The 20,610-nt window shown below is 38.0% G+C and overlaps 1 protein-coding gene across 2 annotated transcripts; it reads right to left on the reverse strand.

Moving 5' to 3' along the window:
- Positions 1 to 666: 666 nt before the first annotated feature.
- kcnip1b (Kv channel interacting protein 1 b) lies at positions 667 to 20,425 on the reverse strand. Of its 2 annotated transcripts, none has more exons than XM_067607623.1 (8): positions 19,555 to 20,425; positions 4,693 to 4,817; positions 4,500 to 4,569; positions 4,345 to 4,415; positions 4,114 to 4,221; positions 3,915 to 4,019; positions 3,448 to 3,510; positions 667 to 2,710 (listed from the first exon to the last, which is right to left on the reverse strand). In XM_067607623.1, the coding sequence occupies exons 1-8, from the start codon at positions 19,640 to 19,642 to the stop codon at positions 2,663 to 2,665; spliced, it is 678 nt and encodes a 225-aa protein (XP_067463724.1). In that variant the 5' UTR covers positions 19,643 to 20,425; the 3' UTR covers positions 667 to 2,662. The 2 variants fall into 2 exon arrangements, with proteins under 2 accessions (XP_067463724.1, XP_067463725.1); XM_067607624.1 differs by lacking the exon at positions 19,555 to 20,425 and adding an exon at positions 9,008 to 9,321.
- Between the last annotated feature and the right edge of the window lie 185 nt (positions 20,426 to 20,610).

Raw genomic sequence — 20,610 nt, forward strand, 5'->3', positions numbered from 1 at the left:
CGAGGAATATCTGGGAATCTCAGTAATATGAAAAACATGCTTCCCTCTTTGATAAATGTTTAAATTTTTCATTTGTATTGTACATTTGATGATTTAAGAATGTCAGTTCTCCACAAAGCATAGCCTAATTTGTTCATTCTACTCCTAAGTCTACACTGCTTTATCTTTTTTAATAGGATCATTTTTAATTAGAAAGTGTATTTTTAAAGTTCCCCTCCAGTCAAAAATCTCTTTTTCTTCTCATTTGTTAAGATGGATGTTGGATGCTAGAAAGCTGTTTCTGTGTGCTCATCTAAAATCTGAGTTTAAGGCATGTACTTACAAGCATAATTGGTGTCATCACAACAATTTTGGAGCCAGCTGTGGTCCAGTATGTCACTTACACAAGTGTTATATGGAAACTTGAAGCCTCCAGTGCACAAACACTGAGAATGGACTTTTCAGTGAAGAAAGAGACATCTTGTGTCCAGCAGTTAAATCTTTGAGATGATTCTGAATTTTTAATTAGGGAGAAGGAGGAGATGTAATTTTAAGGATTTTCAAGGAAGTAAGTGAACTTTTTGTGAAAAAAAACATCAGACACAAATTATTAATCGAAGCAGAGTATTTCTATATGTCTTCAAATTTGTCTAGAGGGGATCTTTAAAGACAAATAGCTTAAAAACCTAAAGTTGGATCTTTATTCATGAAGTCTTTTTTCATTCATTGGAACTCTGTCTGTATAGGTGGAGTTTTTTTTTAAATTTAGTTTTCATTACTTTTACAGCAATATATATCAATACTGTCCATAAAAACCACAGAGCAGCATCAAACACAAGAAACAAATGCACTCTTACACAAGGAAAAGAAGTAAAATAAATAAATTAACAAAGATTTAAAAAATAACTAAAAATTAAACACAATTACATCATATAATCACTTTGAAAATAACACAAAATAACATAAATTGACAAAGTCAGCTACATGATATATAATAAGTGATGCATTTCACCTTTCTTTATGCATCTGTACTTATTCAAATTCATGTAAGTACCAGTCAGAAGTCTGGACACACCTTCCCATTCCCTTGAATGTCCAAACCTTTGACTGGTACTGTACAAGAAACAACAATTGCCAAGTAAAACACAACTCAATTTAAGAATTCACATCATATTTATTCTTATGGCTTAGAATTAGTTTAGTTTTCTATTAGTGAGATATAACAACTCCGTTCCGAACCAAGATATCAGAGACCTGTGACTGTGATGTCACACAGATACATATAGCAAAAAGCTGCTCCACTGACAAAAGAGCAGTGATTCATATTTCAGTGCTTAAACTACTATAGCCTCATGAGTTTTTTATTACAGTGGTGCTTTCAAACGCACCCTGACTCACAGGAAACCATCAGGAGTCACCCTATTCTGTCTGTACCTGTACGTCAGTGTGACATCACAGATTTGGTTTGGACATAGGAGGCAGTGCTAGATGTTCGCTAACACAAATGGAGCTGTCCTCAGTGCCATCAAATTATCACATTCCAAAGCTGACATTCAGTGGTATTTCCCTGCAAGATTATCGGAAACGTTCTCATATAAGGATTTCATGAGAAAGTTGGGCCCAGGACATACCACCTGACTCTTCTTACTGGATCAGTATGGTTGTTCTATACACATGTTTTACTGTCTTCATTGCAGCCATCTTCGAGTCACACCATAATCACCATTCACCTCCGCAGTTAAAGGTTTTATGATCACAAGCCTCTTCCTGATAAATTATTCAACGTCTTCATTCTGCAGGCTCTTTGTCATGAAATCCAAAATTTATGCACGTTTTTCACAATACATTTTTACATTTTTCAACAACACACCGATTTGACCACAAGAAGCAAAGCAGCAGGTGACAATATAAAATAATGAATCCATTTCTTCTTCCTTTTCATTAATACCTAAGTTCCAACATGACAGAAAGACAGGCACACACACACATACACACACACAAACTCACACACACACACACACCATATAAGACTCATGAAAAGTAATGTTTCTAGATTGTTTGACTTTCTACTGCAAGCTTTAGACATACTCTAACAATAAGCATCAGACAGACTCAGCAAGCAAGCGACAGCAAGGCCAATACAAAAGTACAGGGGTCACTGTAATAGTGAAACTGACACATCATTTGAAATATGCCATATCTTTCAACCAAGATGCATGAGATAAATACAGAAGTCTGTATGGCCAAATTCCCATAACAAATACTTGGCGATAAATCAAAACCTCTTGCATGCAATTATATTTTGGCAAAAAAAAAAAAAAAAACTTCTGCTGGTTGAACAGTAGCTCTTTGCTGGTCAGGAGCAGCCTTGTAATGTAGGAGCATCTTTATCTTTTACAGGCCAATCTTCAAGGCAGGACTGAGGGTGATGTGTTTATGTCCAAGTCTGTCACATCAGTCACTTTGTATTGTGTGGCGCAACTCCGCAGGAAGGCTAAAAGCATTCCAGTCCAGTCCCTTCATTAAAGTCTTTGTGGGGATTTTGGCTGTTTCCAGACCACAGCTGGATAAAATGGGAAGGGAGGGAGAGACTGGATGTATTGCACATATGCATCCACAAACACACACTCACAACAAGCCCTCTCATTTTCCACGCCTTTTTCTCCATCATCTACCCCTTCTCCTACATCACATTCTCAAACAGCTGCATGGATCTCATCATGATTTCATCCTGGGGAGAGAGAAGACAAGTAATCATGGCAGAATGATGTAATTAACTAGCATCTGTTTTGTACTTCTGTATATAACGATGTACAGCTAGTCCTGTTGCACAAGCAGCTTCCAGGGCTAACATAATTCATTTATCTTTGCAGAAACATCCGTTTCAAATATTTCTGGAGGAGTGTTGATATTCTTTGTAATGTTTAAGTTGGTGTTCTCTGCATGTGTATGACCTCATTTAGACTAATGCACATTGGGCATATAATGCGGTGTTTAGAACCTGTTATAAATCTACATAAAGCACACATCTACTTGCACTGTCTGCATTGACAATTTCAATGTTATATATGTTTTCTTTGTGTTATCTAAGCTCAAAGGTCCACTCACTAGCTTTTGGAGCTTTCAACTGCATCTCAGGGTCTTAATTCAGCAGCTGGAGCTAGCTCAGGTGTCATAATGCATAAGTGTGTAATTGTGCTCCATTCGCTTAGTGAAGACCATGAGATGTGACTGACAGCTCTGAAAGCTAGTAAATGGACTTCTGTTTCCCAAGGTCAAGAATGAATATCCATGCCAAAATTTTAAATGTACCTCTACAGTGTATAACATATGTGTATGAATACTAGGAACATATCTCAGTAATATGACAATATGCTTCCTTCTTTGATAAATGTTTCAAATTTTAAACATATTTTATTGCTATTACATACTAAATGAAGACAGCCCCAGATGTAGAGCGATACACACCTCCTGGCAGGCTATAACAAACTCCTCTAAAGTCACCACTCCATCTTTGTTTTTATCCATTTTCTGTGGAAAAACAATGTAACAGAACATAGTGTGAGCCAGTATCAGCGAATATGTGATAATTCTGTTGTGGAAATGTGTTTATTGTGAGCTTGTGTTGCAATAAACTGTACACACTATAGAACACAATACTGTCTTAGAAAGTTGCTATGGACTGCAAGGGCTGGCTTCGCTAATGATATAAAAATTTACAAGCCTTATCTGAAATCTTGTATTATATGCAAAGTGTCTCAATAAAACTAAAAACATTAATTTGGGAAGTTACTGGGGTATGATAAGAGACATTAAGAGTCAGGTTGTTTTACTTCCTGCTGTGTAAAATAATGGGTTTTACAATCACCTGTCACTTAATAACAAATGCTGACTTCAACTCATATGTCTGTGAAATTATGTGTTGGTGATCTAACCTGAAAAAAGGCATCCACATGCTGCTGTGGGACGTCTCCCTTCAGCGCAGGATAGGTGTACTTGCCCATCATGTCATAAATGGCCCTCACAATCTCAGTCATTTCCTGAAAGAAGAAGAGAAGATGCACATTGTGCTGAGACAGAGGCTTTAGATGACATGAAAAGCATATTGTATACATTGTGACAGCACAGTCTCACCTCTCTGTTTATGTAGCCATCTCTGTTAATGTCGTAAAGGTGAAACGTCCACTCCAGTTTTTCCCTCAGTGTTCCCCGCAGCAGTATAGACAACCCAACCACAAAATCCTGGAAACAGAACAGAATAGAGAGACAGGATAAACTCAGGAAGCATCATTGCGTATTATAGTGAAGAAATTAGTGAAGTTTTGAATAAAAATGATTACAAAGACGGATGACACTTTTTGTTACCTTAAACTTAATGGAGCCATTGTTTGTGGTGTCAAATGCATTGAAAAGATAATGTGCATACATGCTTGCATCTGCAACACAAAAAACAAATATGTAAGGCCTTCTGTTATTAAAAAGCTTCACAGAGCGTCTTCACAGAAAGTGTTGTACTTTACCTCCATGAGGAAAAAACTGTGCGTAGATGTGTTTAAATGTCTCCTCATTTACCACTCCACTTGGACATTCCTGTGGGAAAGATGAATTAAGATTATTGTACCCTATGATATTACCGTTTTTTCAGTCTGTTGGAAAAATGAACCAGAACTGTCCAGGCTGTAATCATATCTGTCAACTACAATGTGTGATTACATTCTTGAAACCACGGTAGAGGATCTGCAGCTCCGGTTTGCTGAAGTTGGTAAGAGCTTCCAGTTGATCAAGACCCTCTGGCCTGTGACACACCATTGTCATCTCCAGCTCATCATCTGTTTTATCTGCAGGGAAGAGAGAGAGAGAGAGAGAGATAGCAAGAGATATATTTATTACACCGAATCGTGTCAAGACAGTCCGTTTAACATGTGCCATGTCTTCCCAATCTTTAGAAATATAAAAACTGTAACACACAGGAAAGAGACAATTCAGCAAAGCTTGAGAATGTTAAGTCGGCGGGAAACATATTAAAAGTCTGATTAGACAGCAGAAAAGTGCGCTTGCAGAGGTAGCAGCAGAAGAATAAGGCAGGGAGAGGATCACAAAGAGGTAGAAGAGAGACAAAGATGGATTTTTAGAAGAGCTACATACACTTGACAAATTAGATTCCCCTCTAGGAGTTGAGGGATTTTATTAATGGTAACATGGTGCTCAGTATCAGGTGCTGTGGAGATGGATGGTGGTTAATGATGTGAAGTAATGGCTCTGCTGTGGGCAAGTGTTTGTCACTATGACAGTCTCCAGCTAAAGGGCAATGCTAACACCCTGACTTCCGACAGCGGACGCAATCCACACACCTATAATTTCACAACAACGAACAAATATCCAAGAGAAAACAAGTGCTCTCTGCAAGTCGTTATTAGGTTTTCACACACATCTACAGCCTTGTGCTGGTGTGACAGATTATTAGACAGAATATTTACACATAGAAACACACACTCACATGGGGCTGGTCTCTGTAAGTTACATCATTTTTTGAGATATAAATAATATATTTAGCATTTTTTGGAGTTATACTGTATTATCTGCTATATCCTTGGGTGGATTATTTTAACATAAAGAACAAAACACTACCAGGCTGCACAATGAAAGCTGGTTAAATGACTTGACAAACACACACGTGAGTCCAAACAAGCTCTACTGTAGTTGTGTCAGCATCGATTGGCTTAGTCAGACTCTAAGAAAAGGAGATAAAAATGAACATGATTCTCCTGCTTTTTGGAAAGCAGTGACTCATTTATTTCAACTCATGTGTAAAGATTAATCCTCAGTACTACATCTAGCATCTTGCATCATCTGCCAGAGGCAATCTTAATTTGAATTTTATATTATATATCTTGTTGGTCTTTTTATCCGTACCCGGAGGCACAAACTGTATGCCTGACTGTATTTAAGTTCTAAAAGTAAGATCTAATTAGCTGCATTTGTTTCTTTATACGAGAATAATTGCCTAAACTTTTGAACAATCTTAATTTGCATTATTTGGATCATGTTAGTTATTCATTAGGTTTCAGTTTCAATCAATGCAAAAAATGCAAAATCCATGTTTCAGCCAACAGAACATCATTTGCAGCTGTACACAAGTTTACACGTGTTTACTGAGATCAAACATGTTCCCAAGGCGACATAAATAAACATCAAGTATTTGTGAAGCTATAGCCTATAGCTAATTTGGAAATGGTGATGAAATAACATAATATGACTTTAACAGAGATCTTCCACAAGCATGAGAAAACTACAAAAATAGAGATAATATGACAACAAGTTTAAGCAATTTATTGTGATATGTTCAGGATCTATTTTCTGAAGGTTACTGAATGATGAAATATTTGGAATATTTACAGTCAGTTATCAGCTGAACATAGTGTACGTGGTTATGTATTGCTCTATCTCAATCGACCCTCCATCTTCCTCTTCCTCCTCGCTCCTGTTGCAATCTCACTACCTCTTGTTGTCATGGGGATAGACAGCCATGATAAATGTGAGCAGTGGTGGTGATACTGGATGAACTGATTAAAAAAAAATGTCATACACAATTTGTACTTTTTTTTCCTCCTTTGAATAAAAGCCTATAACCACACGAATACAAAACAGCAAAGGTGTTGTCTTGTTGTGCTCATGTGCATGTATTCCCTCTCTGTCAGGGTACGTGTGCTTTCCTGCAAATGCAAATGATATGGTGTGATCAGAAACACATGAAAAAAATGAGGGTGAGAGAAGGAAACAGGCAGAGGTGTTGATTAGAAGAAGGGTGAGATATGGAGAAATGGGAAGAGAGAAAGAAGGAGGTAGCAGAGTGTGAGGAAAAAAGGTGAGAAGCGAAAGAGAACAACAGATGGCAGAAAAGGATAACACAATATGTTTGGAGGACATTAAAAAAAGAGAAGACAAACACTGAGCTTTGGAAGCATGATGAGAAGGGGACATATAGTATTGATTTTGAATTTAGAGTTTACTAATAGATACTATAAATGATAATACAAATCTTACTAGAGGACAAAATTACCAGAACATAACTGAAGGATTCAGGCAGAGAAATACTGCAGATTCTCTACCAACATCACCAGTGCTGATGGTCATTTGCAAGGCAAGAGTCTGAATATAAATGATTCAACAGTTGCTCTGCACATACATAACAACATCTGCAGCATTCATCAGCATATAGTGAGGTTATATAATGAAGTGATGGGGATAATTAGAAATGTGTGCCAGGTGGGGAGCTGTGGCAGCTTCAGGCCAGTTTACACAAACAGTTTTGGGAACAACAGGTTGTATTCAGTTTCACATGCCCCAACTGTCAATTTCGTCTTGACGTCTGAACAGTGCAAACACTTTAAGAAGAGTTAACATCATCTGGGTAGTTCATGTTAAACATACTGCATATTTTGGTTTTGGCATAATTTCTCTGACTCTATTTCTTCCCTCCATCTCACACTCAAATAAGTATTTGCTACCTTACCTTACAGTAATAGTCAGACATTTTAGGAAAGAGGTTTATTCGCCCTCTTGCAGAGAGTTAGATGGTAGTTGTATGGTGAAAGTGCAGCCAGCAGCCAGTTAGCTTAGCTTAGCATAAAGACTGGAATCAGGAGGAAACAGCCAGCTTGGCTCTGCCCAAAAGTAATAAAATCTGACTACCAGCACCTTTAAAGTTCACTGATTAATACATTATCTTGTTTGTTTAATCCAGTGACTTCCTGGAGTCCCCGCTGGTAGCCTTGCAACCTCTAGGTGATGACAAACTTCCAGGAAGTCACTGCACCCGGCCAGAAATAGTCTAGCACAAAAGCTCCTGTAAAAACACAATGTGACATTTTAACACTCACATTTTTTTTTGAAGAAGAAAATCTAATATGTTTTGAAAAATAATTTGGCTGGTTTTGCACATACATACACACCTGGCTCTGTTTTAGTTTTATTTGTACACTATCCTCGTCACCTAACTCTTTTCACTTTTTGTGCAATACTTTGTTTCCATCCTATGGATCAATAAAGTCTCATCTATCTAACCGTATCTTATCTCTGTACCTCTGTACAGCAGGCACTGCAAGACAAACTTTAATGAAGGTAAGAAAAAACAGAGTGACCTCTGTGCATTTTATTCATTTTGTTCAAAGGCTTTTGAAAGGCTTTTTATCAGAGCAGGGAACAATATTCCATCTCATCTTGGTGGAAAACCAGTCATCCATGTCTAATATCAGGGAGTAATTGCTTTGTTGGCAGGTGCGTCTACTTTATCTCTATCTTACGCTGCTGTAAATTCATCATCATTCATCCTGGCTGAGTATTGTTCACAGCCTCCTCTTATGCCCCTTCAACCCAGTCTCCATGACAACGGGCTTTTCAAGCATAAGGCCAGGGAGAGGTATGATATGTGAGCTGTGTGATAATTCACATGCTCTCGCCTGAACCCTCATTCGCTTACCCTTTCACTCACTCACTCACACATCCAACTGGGCACCCACACGAACACGCACACTTAATCACAGAGTCGGGGGCAGTGATTTTGCTCTCTAGTTATTTTCAAGGACATCCTATTTCATGGCTTACTGTAATCTCTCCATCATGACTACATTACATGTGTTACGCTTCACACCTCAGCATCAGTGGAGGACTGATTCCTCACAATTCTGAGTGAATATTATCAATTTTCATTTTAAAATATCTATTCTTGTTTTCTGTTTCTCCGTACTTGACCGCCACATAAAGCAATTTAAATGTATTAGCGGATCTTCTTTTGCTGTTCTTTGAATTTCTAGTTCAATAATTTATAGGCACTCCACAGAAATATGGTAAACACGTAAATGTTATTGTTTACGTTAAATGTGCATGTGTTGCACTAGTGCACACATAATAACAAAGATATATTATGGATTACCATTGGTCTAAAGAATTATTTGAATGTTTTTGTCATTTCCGTTGGCTGTTGCTCTTTTGTCTTCTCTCCATTCATCTCTGACTAATATTGACGTACCTCTCGACGGTCTCCTCTGCTTGGTTTGCATGGTCAAAGTGCCCACCACTGCACCCATGTTGTCACCGTGGAAACCAGCCTGGTCAAACAACCCAAAGAGTAATAGTCCTCTATTTATTTCACGATATTCTCAGTCTGTCGTTATGCCTTTATCTCCCTCCACAGCTCTGTATCTTAAAGGGGCTTTGCCCCTCTTCTCTCTGATTTCAGATCTGTCACTGAGAGACGACTCTCTTCTTTGAGCTGATTCTCTTGGATTTCTGATCTCTTCCTCCAAACACACATACACAAGCTGCTCCTGCCTTCCTGCGCCACTCCCTCCGTTCTGTGCCTCACTCTACTCATCTGTCAGCTTTCCCCCCTCTTTCAAGCACCCTGCCTCCTCATGCCCTCGTGTTATTGTGGAGTGTTGGTAACTGATTCCGCACTCAGTAATAACACTACTGACAAGCGAATGGTAGCAGGTGAAGGGCATTTAAAGCAGACACATCTTTGTGCTTTACATGTACTGCACTGTGCATTTTATCTATCTATTCTTATTTTCTCCTCTTATTCATTACTTATTTATCTCTCTACTGCCCTAACATATATACATGCACACACAAAAACACATGCACACACATGTGCACAGACAACTCAACCCGATGGCTAATGATGACTTTAGTCCAATACCACTCCAAATTAGTACTCTGCTCCCCGAAGCATGGTTTGTACCATAATGAGCATGTAGATTTGGTAGCTGTGAAGGCTGCCCACTTTGTGTATGTGTGTGTGTGAATATGTGTGTGTGTGTGTGTGTGGGTGTGCGTGTGTGTGTATGCGTGTGTGTGCTTGCATGTGTGTATACAATAGTTGATTCACCACATTAACATAACTCAGATCTTTCTCTCTGTAGAAACTCTATGCAGCACTGTAATGTAGAGGACAACAAAGAATTTGTATTTTTTTAAATGTTGTACATTGGTACAAACAGGGACAGAGTGTTTAATGGTGTCAATTAATATTCATGGAGCAGCTTCAGTTTAAGAAAATTAGACTGTGTGCATTGGGGGATGGAAAGCAGTAAGACTGAGTAATGTTTATTTCTTTTCAAATACCAAGTGTTAAAAATCAAATGGTTTGTTGGAGGCAGAAGCAAGTGTTTATATAAGTGCCCTCACTGTGGTCAAAACCAGTGAGTTTGCTAAAACATATCTTAGGAGGGATATTCATGTAGTATATCTTAGCATGTGATATGTCATCTGACATATGCATCAACTGCCAAACAGAAAGAAGTGATTCACAGCCTGACGATTAAAATTCACATTTATCGAATCTATGGAAAGAGATTTAAAACCATAAAGAGGCTGATTTAGTCAAAGTGAAGTACAAGTAAAGTGATTGAGTAAAACATAGAAAAATGTGAATGTCTTTTTAAATATTCCTTTGGCTCCAGACCAGAAATTCTCTCTCTGCCTCACTTATTCTTTGGGTGTGTGTGACGGCTTCAGAAAACCTCTCTCGGTTTAAAAAATTCATGGAGAGCCATTTTTTCAATGTTGTTTCAGCTTTCCTGTTTCTTGAAAGTTGCGTTCTTCAGAGTGAGCCGTAAAAAGAGCAAAAAGCCATGTGGAGGAGTACGGTGGCAAAAATAAATCCGATGTGACAGGCCTACGATGTATGACATCATGAGTTTAAGAGCTTAAACTCCATAGTCATTCATAAATTGAATATTTTATTCCCTCATAGTTATGTAAGCCTGTTTGTCTACACTGTTTGAATAGCAAAGGACTGCACAGTATGCAGGTCACCGCTATTCAGTTAAATTGTGTGGTGTTTGTGTGTATATGTGTGTCTGTGTTTGTGTGTTAAACATATAAAGTCATGCATAATTCTGGTAAATATACACCTCTCTCTTGGTAGGTGCCTTTCACACACTACACACTAAAATTAAAAAATTACCTTTCTACCTTTATAGCTCATTTGCACTCATGCAATTCATTCATTCGTTTCTATGTGTTTTTACATCAAATATTCATTACTTTTACTTCCTGGAAAAAAAAAAATCTGCACAGTGACGTCATCTCAGACTAGGAAGAATAAATAAAAATTCCACTTGATATCACAGATGTTTAAACAAACCTTCCCCTCCCCTCCTCCCTATACAAATAGAAATAAGCCCCCTGACATACATACGCAAGCAGTTGCAGATGGAGAGTTAAGCATTTAGATCACTATAAGAAACTGTTGTAATCCCCTTGACAGATGTTTGCCATCTGGAACTGCCTTTAAGCAGCATATCAGCCTGCACAGTGACAAGCACAACTGATGTCATCATCTCTTCATCATCTTCTCACCACTTCATGAGCTACACAAGTCGGCTCACCACTGCCAACTGACAGGACTCCCTCATCAAAATTTCAATTTTACAGCCACTAATGGAAAGGTGAGAGAGCAGTAAAAATAATAATAGATCCAGACAACATGAGCAGAATTTGAACGCAGCATTACTGAAAAGCCATTGCACATGTTCATCACTTAATTTCAAGTAAGCTGAAGACAATCAAGACTATGTCCTCAGTCCCGTATCTGACTGAAACTGTTCTTTAAGTGTGGAAAAAAATACAATAACTCAACATGGCAATGTAGAAGAGGTAGGTAGGTTGAAACATGGAAGAGGTGGAAAAAAATCTTTCGATCTGGGAGAAATTCTCTTCTCTCCTCCTGGCATGAGATAAGAGTGTCAAACCTGAGAGGTGGTTCTCTAGTCTTGTTATGCAGAAGCCCCCCAATAAATTATTTCATCTCTACTGCTCTTTTTCTCACCTTAAAGGTGTGTAAGATTTAGCGGCATCTAGCGGTGAGGTTGCACGTTTTCTACCAAGTCCATTCGCTAGATGCCACTAAATTCTACACAATGCACCTTTAACATCCCTCTGTTACCTTCATACTTCATATTAGAACTAGTTGTGCTTTAGGAGTAGGATAACATGGATTTGATGAGGGGAAAAGGGGCTGCCTGATGAATCAATATACTGTACAGTTTTTGGAGATAGTATATTATCTCTCCACAATCTTTTTTGTCGAATGGCTTATAGTTAGTTTCACATGGAAATGTATCACTTTGGATATAGTAATTACTTATTACTTATGTCATTGGTGACCAGTTGCATATATAATGCATATTGAGCTACATTAAAATAATATTGTTTGTCAGAACATGTAATTGACAATAATAAACCCACAAAAAACATACTTTTACCATTTTTCCCCTCAGTCATTTAAAGATGCTAAAGATGATTTTCATTAATATTTTTCATTGCAGCCTTTTCTTCATGTAGGGCCTTTTCTGGTGTGAAATACAGTACATTACAAGCTCTGGTTCTGCTTGGAGGAGGTTGGGCTGACACCCACACAAGTCCATTTTTGCAGGGATATGAGGTTTCCTCATCTGTCGCAGCTCAGACTGAGTCTCTTGGCACAACTACTTGAATAGCAGCTTGGCCCTCCTCATGTTCAGCGCCAATGTCATCTGAGCTAGCATTATCACTCTCCTGCTCTATTTATGTTTCTGAATTATTTGTTTCATAACTTAAACATGACTTAAATATAATACTCATCATCAGTTCCTTCAGTTTCATTTCATTTTCAGAGTTACTGTCATCAGAACCTTTCTCTGTATCATGTCAGTGTGACAGTATAAAACAAACTTCTTCATCCTTGTTCCTGAACTTATTCATAGTAACAGTTAGACAACAGTGCCACCATGAAGCCAAACAGGAAAACACAGTATTATATGTTTATATATAGCAACCTTCTAAATGTAACACTGTTAGGCCTACATACCTCATGTCTGTGGTGAACCTATAAACTTTTTAGTGAAAAGCATTGTTAAAATAAATAGTTTGAGGAATAGCAGGGAGCTGAGGGCTTAACTGCATACAATGAATAAATTAGACTGAATTAGACAGACATCAGGTGAGCAATAAAATGAATAAAAATAACTAGTTGCAGCCTTAATATTTACCAATTTCCTTAATCAGTACTTTAGTAATAAACAAATTTAACCCATTTATTTCAGTGATTTGACATGTATATTGTAACAAATATTTAAAATGTTTTCTACCTGGTAATTCATTTCAAGAAGAGGAATAAAAAAAACAAAAAAACAAACCCAAATCTAATAACAATTTTTCTTTTGTCTGTCATGTATTGAAAACTGCCTGTGGCAACATGGGGAACCTGGAGTAAAAGTCCTTTTATATTCCACACTTACACATGAGTGTGCTCATAGTATTCCTATCGCACAGAGCAAACACATACATATATATTCTTTTGAAAAAAAAAATACAGCCACCAGCTCTTTTTGATGAGATTAGTTATATTCAGGGAAACCAGAAACCAATTTTTCATTGAGAAAACACACTCAAGTGGCGGTACACACCAAACAACGGGAGACCTTTTGCCCAACTTTCAAGTCTGAACAGTCTGATAGAAGTCAGCACTGTTGAAACAATGCAAATGTAACCATCTCTGATATTTATAATGATGAGGCTGGTTGTATCTGTAATTGGTCAGTTCAGATCACCTGGACAGTCACAGCTTCTTTCTGACACTATGGGTGTTTTTCTTTACTTGCTTACTAAGCAGGGAGTTCACAGCACTTTCTCTATTTTGGTAAGTGTGGTGTTACTGTTTGAACAACAGGTGGCAGCAGAGTACAATCATTCCTGAAACAATCAGCAGCTTGTGTCGCCATTGCAAGCTCATTTTGTTCATTAATAAATACAACATGCACAAAAAAAACCCGAGTACAGCAATATCTGACATGTAGGCAGAAAAAGTAGCACCCTTTCATTCATTACTATACTGTTCACTACATCAAAATTACTGAGAGGGGGATTCTGTATGTAAATACCAGATAATAAAACGATGAGGGTAGAGAGAATTAATGTGGAGGATAAAAGACACAGAGCGAGGAGGCAAGAGATAAAAATAAATGTAGAAGAAGACGGTTACATAAAAGTGAGTAGTGAAGTGATGTAAAAAATTAAAAGCGGAGACACACACTGTCAGCTCTGATCCACTGCTTTCACAGCCACAGAAAATGAGAAAGAGAATGAAAGGAGAAAGAAGATAGAGTGTTTTTTGGGGAGGCCAGTTCACAATACATGGCAATGCTGAGTAATTCTGCCTTAGTGTTGGTTATAGTAGAGGTATGGTAGAAGTGCACAGGCCTTTGATAGGAATCTGTATATCTGGCGTGAAAGAGGATGTGAGTCTTGGTGCAAGGTTATGCACTTAGAGGGCACGTGACTTGTAATAGTGAAAGACAGGTGCAGCATGAGGCCGGATGAGAGTGTCATCACCAGCACTTCTCCTGTTTCCAATAGGACCCGAGTCTACATGAAAGAGGGTGTATTAATACAAGAATGGTAGAAAGTTTAGGGAAACGTAAAAATACCAACCATAAAATCAGTCTAAAAATAAGTCAAGGTGTTGTTAAGGGTTGCATAACAATTTCAGAACCATAACATTTACCTTATTTAGACTGATCGGTATTACAGAGAAGAGTAAAGCAGCTGATTCTGGGTAGAGATATTAGCATTAGACAGTCTAAATTGTGCATAAGCTGGAAAAAAAATATGCAAATATGCAATACTCATCCCCCTGTGATGCTTACACAAAACAGCCCAAAATGTTTAAAACTGTTCAAAGAAAATGTTGAAATTAGACATTAATTATGTCCATGTATGCATAATTTCATACCTGCGATTTAAAAATGAAGCATGGCGGGGACTCTGGGCCCTCCACTGTCTTCTATCTGAGGAAAACATCCCTGTCTTCCAATCTACAATTCAAATACAGCTCCAGACTTATCAGCCAGACACATTATCAGTCACATCCCCAAATGAAAACCAGCTTTGAGTACTGTTCAGCTACTCTCTGAACAAGAAAAATAAAAATGAATTAATTGAGCAGCAGTAGCTTGTTTCAAAGCTCCACTGCTTCTTCAGTTCGTCTCAGATAAAACAACACGGTTAGATTTCACATAAAGTTTCAATTGTTTGCAGTCTTCTTATAGATCACAACAAAACAGTTTCTAAAAGCAGCAGTGTAAAGTACAGTATAAATCAAGACTTGAGGAGAAAAAATACATTAGCCACTGGGGACCTAAGAATAACAGTTTGTTGCTCAGTTTATTGCCTGAGGCACATCAGCAACCCTGTTTTCCCAACTCTGGCATTCTACAGCCTGGGATGTTTAAAGGTCTGAAGATGAATATACATGCTGCTGCATTTGTAAGTAGAGTGTTTTAAAGGTGAACAAGGAGAGTTTTATGGTTCATGTCACTATATGTATAAGTGTGTGCAGGCAAATATGCATAACAAACCAAACTACTGGAGATATGTGCGTGCTGGAGATGAGGGACTTACATTTTTCACTCTACCTGACAGGCTTGCGTGTGTGAAACTGTGTGTGTATGCATATTTTTCATGTCTTCTCCCATGCATATGATAGCAATCTAAAGAGACTGCTCCGAGACACGATTATGAGAGAACTGTCCAGGGAAAGGTTTCAATTTGGAACGCAACCACAGCCGCAGTATGCTATAAACCTACTGTATTGCAACATAAACTCTTTCTATTCTGTTGTTTGAATCTGTCTTGTATGTTATCATTCCCAAAGATTGCGTATTATTTTCCATGGTGTATAACATTGTTTCATGTGACCAAAATGATATGAAAGAAAAATAACCTTTATAACACTGCATGAGGGTTTTACAAACATTTGCCAGTGAAATGAAACCCTCAGTGCCTTTTTGGTTAATCTACTTCTGTGTTGTTGTCAACTATCAGTTTATAAAAGGGCCAATCTGTTACACTGGCAGAAATGTATATTTTGGACATATTAAAGATACACTCTGTCCTGCTGCTAAAAATCAAAACACAAAATTGCAACCTAGTATTAACTCAGATTAATTGACAGGTCTTTTAATTCATGGACACAGCTTGACACCAATTATTTTCTGATGCTGTAGGTTTGCTTACATCAGTAAAGCTTGTAAACAAGTCTGGATTTTGAATTACATTTGGTTGAGAAACATACAAATGCAAATTTTCAGTGATCTTCAATTATACTGTATATATAAACATTCCTCAAATTTATATGGAGAAAAAATACAGATTGGACCTTTAATTATACATAATATGCATCTACATATCAGACATGTTTTAATATTTAGTTTAGAAGTTCAGAATTGTATACCCTAATTGTGTGTTTTATTAAAGTATTTATGGACACAATAAACCTAATACGATGCAGTCTAACACAACAACAATCCAACACAACAATAAATACTGATATTTTTGTTAATGTTCAGCTTTCATTGAGTCTCCATCAGAAAGATGTTAATTGAACTTCATAGTCCTTTCTGAGGCCTTAGTTCTCAGTGTTTAGGTACAGAATTGTTGCACAAGTGTGTTCACACCCTTTACTGTACTTGAGCGTGTCCATATTGAGATAAGCTGAGAAACTTAAAAATTAAACTTGAAAAATTCCTACTCTGAGTTGAAACATTATAATCAATAGGCACCATCTTATGCAATCTATAGTGAGTATTTTGGCTAGAGGCACTTAATTAACTCATTGACATTCAATTATAGAATTAAATGAAGACACGGCCCCTGTGTCGCCCAATGCACAAGTATCTTAACTTTGACTAAGAAAAAGGTCAGTACCATGAGCTGCAATCAGCAAAGCACAAAAGAGCATTTGGGGAGAAGCAGCAAACACACACCGAGGCGCGCTGTCAATGGACGAGAGACTCAATAGAATTGACACTCTGATTCATCAGATACTCATCCTCTGAGGCTGCAGAAGGTAAGATTACTGGCCTCTAGAAAAGAAGGATTGAGATCATCCTGAAAACTGTTTTCCTCTTCATTTGCTAAAGTTTCATCAGTAGCCCACTTTGATAATTAGTCCATGCGATTGACGATATAAGCCCATTTCTGTGAAGGTAGGTTTGGAATTGTTAACTTATTTCTTTTTTTTTTTTAAATAAAAGAATGGGTTATGCACAGTACTTCAGTTTTTAGACACTACAGATATGTGGCTGCATTGCATGACCTAGATTGTCAACCCATGCAGCCATGAGTAGGCTGTATTATTTCTAGAATAGCACAGTAGCTGACTAAGCCGCCAGGTTAGAACACTTCACTCTCAGCTATATTTTCTTTCACTTCATCACAGTAGCAGTTTTTTTTTGTGTTAAAAAACTACTTGGTAGTTTTTAATATACAAGGAATACAAATGTGCAAAACTTTATGAAGACCACTTTTCCATATTTTTTGTTCATTCATCAATCCTTACGTAGAATTGATTGACATGTTATATGTCTTCCTTCAATAGTTTGTGAGAGTTTGTAGTTTATTAGTATGATGGTAAAATAGAGTACAGGCCAAAACTGAATGGAGTTTTAGAGTTGCTCTCCCTGTCAGTTGTTAAAGCATATTCACACCATTGACAGAGCGTGTTAGAAAAGGATGAATAGGATTATCTAATACAAGCGACTATTTAGATGTGTCCTTACAAGTACTGAAGCTTGCATACATTTTAGGTTTGTAAATTCTCCCAAATGGCCGGAAGTCCTATTTGTGAATCTGTTGCCATAGCTGCAGTGTCAAGTTCACTTCATTTTTCTGTAAGAAATCATTTCATGGCAGTGGATATGCTTCAAATGATTTGGAGCTAGATAGTAAAATTATCCAAATAGTTCTGGTTGGAAAATAAGCAGACAAATTACAAATTGAAATACAAATGGTGGAAAAAGCACATGGATCAGACATACATAACTGAAAGTTGGGAGTCTAAATGAGGCATTGCCTGCCAGATACTTTATATGCCACATTTGTGTTTATATGGTAAATTGAATTTTCTATAAATAAGGGCCACAACAGACCTGCAGTTTTTTTGAAAGTCAGCGCGAGTTGATGTGTTTTATCATTCCTGACTGACTTGCAGCAGCATTCTGACTTGGTGACTCAGCGTGTTTTTGTGCCACTAAGGTGAAAAGTAACTTTCAAATAGGATGACGTAGTGAAGAGAAAAGAGAGCCAGGGTTTTTTAACACGGCGATGACAAACACAATAAGAGCTTTAGAGTGCATCGCAAAGGGATGTGTACAGATGTTGCATAACGTCATCATTTAGCTTTTGAAGGTGATAGGTGGGATACTGGTTCCAAGCATTTACTAAGTAAACCAGCTCCTTTAACCTGAAAATCAGTTGGTGATGACATGGCTGCCTGCATTACGGAATTTAAAAACATTTTTGACACTATTAAGGAAACCTCAGAACAGCTGAAGCTCAAGCAGCTCTATTGCAAATCCTGCAAATGCTTCCTTTTTAACACCCTTGTTGACAGTTTACTGCAAGCGAATGTACACTGTTTACAAAATAAACCATATTGCAACCTCTAATTTACCTGCCTCTCAGACATACTCCACCCCACCTTTGTGTCCTGACCAACTCTGAAATCAAACCTACACCCTGGGTGTTTGTTTGCACATGTCCTTAGTCTGTGCATACATATATTGTGGAATTGTGAGCCTAAAATTGTTTAATAGGAAGCAGTTTTAGAAGCTCCAAAGAAGTGAAAATGTCCATTATTTCATCAGAAAAAAATGCAAAAAAGGTCAGTAAAGGTATACAAAATTTTGTGTAACAGAAATATCTTGGCCTCCTTTTCTATAGGGCTCCTGAGGGCTCTAATCTTATCTGGTTCATCTGGCCTGATGGCTCAATATAGCTGCCACCAGCACAGTACCAGCTACAGTATATCACACTGCTCCAGTGTCCAAAACTCAACACATTTTTTATATCCTGATGTTTATCCTGATAGACCAGATTAAGAATGGTGTTGCATTCCAACATCAAACTATAGTACATTTGAACACTACTGCATTACCAAATAAGATGTATTCATATTCTTCGGCTGAGAGCTGAAACGCTGGGGAGACTTAGTCTTCCAAAGCAATGGCTCAGTGTTTCACTCAAGGACAATATGACAGGAAACATGGGTGTTGATGAATAGACTACACTTTGGCTGGTGTAGGAACTGAGTCTTAACCTTGACCACATGGCTGCATCAGCTGCATGAAACAAATATCAGAACTCACTAGCAGCATGCTGATCTATTTGGGAAAGATAGGTACAATTCTAATGCTAAAACTAGTGACTGGTTAAGTGAGGGTGTAAAATTTAGAAGATGATGGCACATTCACTACTTTGGAAACTCAAAACACAGAAATTTTGGTTTTGCACCCTATTACAAGGGAACAATACTCGATCCAGCTAGCATATATGTTGCACTATTGTGGATGTCAAGACGATCTATTTTAGAGTATGTGTCCTGGGCCACATTGAAGGACCACCTACTCAACTGACGTCCTTTGGAGTATTTATTAAATGCTTAGTGGTGTCACAAAACCACACTGTATCTAATCAAGTACACATAAAAATGTGTGAATGCATAAGTGAAAGATGCAAGTGTATCTGTTTTACCTTTTGTGAGGGTTCCTGAGACCAGTCTCTGCAGAGACTGGATTAATTTGAGCACCCCCTGCCTGCAGCGGCTGGCGCAGCCAGCCATCCTGAGGTAGAGGTAGGGCAGACGGGGCAGAAAAAATGTTGTTCCCTCCAGTATATCTCAAAAATGGTTTGAGCTTGACGACGTCCTTTCAGAAGATATGACTTTAGTCCGGGTGGTGATACTTATTGCAAAGAAGAATCTGCCTCAGTAGTTTTTGTGATATGACATCTTATGGTCCTTTAACAGGATCCTTGTGGAGAAAAAAGTAAGAACTGACATGAATAATCAGTCACCTGCAAAATGAATCTTTAAGTGAGGCTTAAATGCAAAACAATGTACATTCACTCACACAAATGTTCCTCCACTCAGTTACACCTCACTCACTCAGTCAGAAACAGATACTCACACACCAAAAGAAACACACACACATACACTGTGGTGAAGTTCAGAGGCAAATGAAAAGGTGCTAGAATTGCCAAGAGAGATAGGCAGAAATGTTGATTGGAAAGAAAAATCCAGACCTATATGTGAAACTTTAATAAAAAAGCAAAGTTCCACAAACTAAGATCAGGCAGAGGGTAAATTATTAAATGGACTCCAGGCATAGAACATGAAGACCAGGAAGTTCTGTTCCTCCAAAGAAAAAAAGAACCTCGTCCAGTTCTTCCCACCTCCTGTCTGTATTTCTCAGATCACTCTTCTCCTCTTTGTCTTGTCTTCTTTCTTGTGGTGTTGTGGAAATGTGAGGTAGCAGTTTCTCTCCTAGTATATATATATATATATATATATATATATATTTCTGTGTGAGGATTTTCTCTGAACTTCAGTGGGAGCCCTGCGGCTGTGGTCTGTGGAGGAGCTCTGCTCTGGTGCTCTCAGCAGATCTGTACTGCAGAGAGCGCCGGTAGCCACCACTGTTCCCGCCCTCCCTCTTCTATGCTCCCTCCTCCTGTCTTGCATTTGTGCTTCCTCACTCTCAGTCAGGCTGATGCTCTTTCTTACCTTTTCCTAGAGCTTACACAGTTACT

Source organism: Thunnus thynnus, chromosome 13, assembly GCF_963924715.1.
Source record: "Thunnus thynnus chromosome 13, fThuThy2.1, whole genome shotgun sequence".
In the NCBI taxonomy this organism is placed as follows: Eukaryota; Metazoa; Chordata; class Actinopteri; order Scombriformes; family Scombridae; genus Thunnus; species Thunnus thynnus.